Below are 5,868 nucleotides of genomic sequence, written 5' to 3' on the forward strand. Positions count from 1 at the left end.
CCGGGAGGGTGGGCGACCTACGGACAGATGGATACGGGGTTAAAATAAAAAAGGGTTCTATGAAAGCAAAAGGAGAGCAGGACGCCGGGGTCCAGGGGCAGGAGCCGGGGGATACCTCCGAGCGGCGCCTCTCCCCGACCCGTCCTTTCGTACAAATTTTAACTCCGCAAATATTTTCCTTAGTGGATTTGGCTCCACGCCTCGCCCATAATAATGAGGCGGCGAGAAAAGGAGGTGCCACGTTTCATTAGCGCGCCTTAACGGGCTCCTTGTTTGGGTTCACAGTATATTAGGGTCATTCAAAAGGCTGTGGTGTTGTTTTTTTTTTTTAAAAAAAAAAAAAAAGCAGTTTTTCAACTTTTTTTTTGGTTTTGAAAGACCACACTGCTATCGGATTACCACCGCGCTGACAGTCCTAAGGTCTTGCCTAAAGGGATCATGCACCATAATAAAGTTTATTAAATAATAAAACTTATTAAAATTGTTAACCCGATTTATTTTATTCTCCCCAGCTTATACAAAATTTGGGTTGATAATAAGCCAGCTACTGTATATACAGTAAAGCCTTTGCTTTATAATTTAGTTTAATTGGATTTAAAACTTGAAGTAAATTGTCGCGTGCTGTACTTATAAGTTAGTAAAAACTGTGGTTTGAAAATAAATTAATCTACTTTACTCCATGCTTAATTAAACTTCCTTAATTCCTAAAACTGTTAATGAGAGCATTGATTAAACAATAAAACTAATACTTACTCCAAGCTCATATGCGGCTGTGATCAGCTCCCCTGTGAAAAAATAATGTAAAACCAATAATTACTATTAGGAAATGACACTCCTCCAAAGTTTTCAAAATCCAAATGCTTGCATTGGGGTTTTGCATTAATTTGACTGGATAAAACTGTAAATCTGTAGAGATTTAACAGCATGAAATTTTCTAAGAATATTTTCTCCCTCTGATGTCATTGCACAAAATATCTTTTGTATGTTTTCGCGAGACTTTTATGAACAGATAAGTGAAAGCATAGGTAAGCTCGGGTAAAGAATGGCCCGAGATATTCCAAATGCCGACATTTGTGCGTGTGTATTTTTAATTTAGAACGAACTGACTCAATAACTTTCAAGCCCTACAGTTTGCAACGCTTAAGCTCCATTGTCTCTTAAACAACCCTGGTTGTTTCTCATTAAAAAACCGCACAGCTTTGTATTTTTAAAGAGGGAAAATATAATCATTGATCGTGCAAATCTGCATCCACGTATTTGGGAACGCTGCTTCCCCTTGACGCTAAAGCAATTCTTGCAGCATCTGCTTTGCAAGTAACTCTCCTACCTGTCAGCGGACGCTGCATCCAGCAGCCGCTCCCATTAGAAACACCATTTAGATTTTGCATTTCATTTGTATTTTACGCCAGGACAAGTAACTGCCACAGAAAGATCCACGTTAGCGTAACAGTTAATAATACTCGGCATTTTTAGAGCACTTGACACTGAAGCATTTTGCAACGCCCCTGAACGGCGTATATTAAATATATTCAATAGGCACAACACATTCAGGGATGAAGGGCACAACCAAGGGGCGACAAAATTAAAAACTACGGCTGGTTTTCCTTCTTTCCCCTCAAATTTCATGATCCAATTTTGCAGAGCCTGATCTTACTGCTCTTGCTAATTTTTCAAGTGCCAAGGTCACGGTAGCTTTGTCCCATTGTTAGATGGTAAAGACGCAAAATGAAGGGCACGGTTGGCTTTAAACGCTAAATTAACAGTATTTTAAATTTCTGCATATTATTACTTCCTTACCATCCAACGCAAAGGATGAGGATTGTACAAACAGCACCTTTAGATCTTGACATTACAGTAAACAATATATTTTAAAAGGAAAATGCAAGTCAACCCCCTATCGATGTTCGGCACTGCTGTAAAATCACAGCTATCGCCCCGCGCCAGCCCAGCGGCTTTCTGCACAAAAGCTCACAGATGTAGATTTTACTGCGCTTACAAGCACCAGCTATTTTTATTGCTACTCTATTTTAGGGAAGTTTCAACCTATTGCAAGACAGCCCGAAAAAATCGGATGCAACAGGAAAACAGTTTATCCCAAGCTGAGCCCTTTAGTGTTCAGCAGCTCCGATGTTTCCAGGGCACGGCGAGGCTGGGAAGCAATCGATGCCCCTGCACGCAGCAAAAGATGATGCTAATAAAGGAAACCCTAAATTTGGCATCGCGGGGGTTCCCCAGTGTGCCGGCACGTGCTGCTCTGCACAGTGGGTAACGGTGGACGCCCATCGCATCGCCGCGATGCTGCTCCCCAGCCAGGCATGGCTTCACCTTGATTAAAGTCCTTCTGGGATACAGCAATACGTGCATCTAAAATGGCTAAAGATTAAGTTCATGCACGTTGCTAAGATATTGGTTCATATCACGGGCAAGAATAACCCCGAAGCAATACAGACACAAACCAAGCAGAAAGCTGCAAAAAAAAAAAAAAAAAAAAAAAAAAAAAAAACAAAAAAAAAAAAAACTGGTGGATGCCATTGCCAAGCTTTGAAAGCCAACAGCACAACTTTCCTCATAAGAATTAAGGGAAAAAAAAAAAGTAAGAAAACCTGCAAAAATAAGCTCCCAGGCTGCAGGCCTGTTGAATTCCACTGGGAAAACCAAAAGGAGCGCGTAACACCCACCACTTCGGATAAGGTTAATTCTCCATCTCCCACCCACGTACCCGGGCATCACTTACAGCCTCTATGGGCTACACAAGTGAAGATACGGGCTATGTAAGTGCAGAGCGCTATTATTAAATGACAAAACACACAGAGGAAGACTACAGCATCCACAAACTTGATTTAAATAATTTCTCATGGGAGAAGATGACCTGTGGCATCTTCAGACACCGGCTCAAATTGAAGAGTTTATTCCTGCATAACCTTGGTGTAAATACGTTTCTGACCGTCCGGTTTGGCTCCCCAATACAGGTGTTCAGGCAACGGGCCCAACGTGGCCAGAAAACTGATTTATCCCCAGCAAGGTTGGGAGCTGATGTCTGAAACATCAGAGGGAAGGTTTGGGTTGGTTTTTTTTTTTTCTTTTAACCTGAGTTTATTTGATCCCTTTTTAAGCTGTTTTAACATCTGTGAATGTTTCTGAATTAGCTGTTAAATTCATTCTCTCATTTCTTTATTATAACACTAAGTAACACGAGAAAGCTGCCAATGAAAATACCTATTGCCTTTTACATTTTCGGCTTACTGCAAACTTCAGGAACAATTAAAAATATACGGATAGCTTAAAAAAAAAAAAAATAATAATAGGCTTCCTGCCTGAAAGCAGATACAGCAAATCCTTAAGCACCTCTTTACTCACACAAGTAGCTTCAGTGCTTTTGATGGCATAAGTTTGAGCCCCGTGCTCTGGCGCGGGCAAGTTAATCGCCTCGAGCGGGGCCGTGCAGAGACCTGCCGGGGGACTCCGGCCAGGTGGCAGCGCTGAGGCATCCCATGGGCTGCTCGGGCCATGAGAAACCGAGGGAATAACCCAAAAAAGTCTTAAGAGAACACGATGGGGTGGCTGCTGGCCAGGACAGGTACAAGAGGACAGTGGGGACGAGCCCGTCTCCGTTCAGCTCCAGTAAACATGTACAACTCAGGCAGCAGATTTAGAAGAAAATGCAAAAAAAAAAAAAATAATGAGAGACGGGGAGCGAGGGCATGGGGCCAGCCAGGGGACACCATGCCGAGAGATTTCCTCTAATATAATTCCCTCTAACCTGGGTTGCTGGAAGCCCATTAAAGCATCCAGTCCCCCAGTCCGGCCATTCCCGGGACATCTCTCTGCCGCATCCCCTGTTTGCAGCATGCGCCCACTTAGTGTCCCTGATACCTCTGACAAAAGTTATTAGCTGAGGAGTGATGCACACTGCACGTATATACGTGCATTTCTATACATGCAGCTGCTGTGCTAGGAAGAAGCAGGATGCCTTTGGAAATTAGGGAAAAAGCAATACCAAAAAAATCCCTCTCCTGCCTCCAAAATGGGATAAAATAACCACAGTAACCCAAGGAAAGCGGGGTGAACCCATGCCTGTGCTGCCTGGCCACTCGCTGGATCTGCCGGGATAGCCCACATCAAGCAAGGAACGGATGCCAGCATCGATTCATCATCGAATCAGGAGAACCTGCATCCCACTTTGTAAAGGGTGCTAATGGTTATTTGCATCCCGGAGGCAAAACCCAAGCTCAAGTACAATTAAAAACCAGGTTCCCGAGGCTTCACGCAGCACGAACAGCTCAGAGCACAGGCACCCTGCGCATTCGTAGGTGCGCGTTTCCCATCAGGGAGTAATTTAGAAGACAAAATGGTAATAACTGTAAATATATCAATCATCACGTATTGACTGATAGAACCAGAAGGAGCAAAGCCAGCCCTGTCACAAACGGGAGCAGAAACAAAAGCCGTCGGGGTGCACACTGGCCAGCCATGGCAGGGCACGCCTACACGCCTCGTCCGGAGCGCGGGATGCAAGCTGTGCGGAGAAAGGATTTAAAAAGAAATTCTTTTAATACAGCTCTGACAACAGGGTCCCTCTGATCCAAACACGGGAACAGGGAAAACGGACAACACAAAGTTGTACCAGCGTCCATCTCCACGCCAAAATCCCCGCTCTGAGAGCCAGCTAACCAGGGCGAGCTTGGTGTAACGAAAACACAGCTCCGTCCTGTTATCTTTAAATCAAACACCCCTCGCCTGAATCACTGCTCAACTTCACATTTGTGTGCGAAGAGCTACGCTGAATACACGCTGCCTTAAACCCGGCTACACAAAACCATCCTGCTTTTACCAAGTAGCACTGTCTTTCACATAGCTCTAAACAAAAACTAACAGCAAATTTTAAAGAGTTGTAGTTAAAACACGTCTCTCTCTCTCTCCACACATACTGGAGCTGTAAAATATATGCATCCATTAAAAGCCCATCTATTTATAAGGAATTTTATGCACTGTTTGGATCCGAAACCAGCGACGGCTAAGAGGCGCAGAGTTAAGCAGACCCACTCAATGCTCTTCTGGGATACGACAGAAGGAAAGTATGCTGGGTACCTACTCCATCAAAAAAAAAAAATCAAAGCACCACCCAGAAAATCCAAGCTCTCCCATCCCCAAATCACAGCTGCACACATGCTACAGAAGGCAGGCGTTTTTTTAAGCAAGACCAGATTAAACCAGCAAAACCGCAGAAGGACCAAACAGGAGAATTTTGTCCCATCTGGTGGGATCGGCAGCGTGAAATACAAAACATCGGATAGTCTGTCACTGTCGGCAAGTCACGCTTCCAGACAGGCAGATCCAGGGATTTCACTGTTGCATCGGCTGCAGCTGCACGGGCCAGAGAAAGCATCGGCCCGAGCAGCGATACCACATCTGGCAGGACGGCACATCTGCCTTCCGACGCCACCAGCTGTCCCCAAGGCTCCCGACTAAATCCTTCGCTGAAAGGCTCAAATAGAGGCAAACTGTTCGCTGCAAAGGCCGGGGGAGATGATCGGGTCAACACGGGGTGGCTCCAGCCCCAAGGGGTGACCATGCTGCGCTGACCCCAAGGGCATGAGCCCCCCCGAGGTGTGACCGAGGCTCTGTGGGGCGAGCACCCCATGGGGGGATGGCAGTGCCCCAGCTCTGGGGGGTGCACTCCAGTATAGGGTGTCCGCGATGCACCAGCCTGTGGGGCAAGTGCCCCTATGGGGAGGTTGCAATGCACCAACCCCAATGGGGTGAGCACCCCATTACCTATGCGGGGCGCAACCTTATGGGATGAGTAACCCTATGGGATGACAGCAATGCACCAGCCCCTATGGAGTGAGCAACCCTATGGGGTGACAG

At 45.6% G+C, this 5,868-nt stretch overlaps 1 protein-coding gene across 1 annotated transcript in view; it reads right to left on the reverse strand.

The window, feature by feature from the left end:
* Positions 1-5,572, reverse strand: part of TMEM260 (transmembrane protein 260) — a 34,298-nt gene extending 28,726 nt beyond the window's left edge. The window contains 1 exon segment of the mRNA XM_009573084.1: positions 5,303-5,572. Within this exon segment, the coding sequence (XP_009571379.1) occupies positions 5,303-5,572 (270 nt within the window).
* Between the last annotated feature and the right edge of the window lie 296 nt (positions 5,573-5,868).

This window comes from Fulmarus glacialis, unplaced genomic scaffold (assembly GCF_000690835.1).
Source record: "Fulmarus glacialis isolate BGI_N327 unplaced genomic scaffold, ASM69083v1 scaffold1110, whole genome shotgun sequence".
Taxonomy (NCBI): domain Eukaryota; kingdom Metazoa; phylum Chordata; class Aves; order Procellariiformes; family Procellariidae; genus Fulmarus; species Fulmarus glacialis.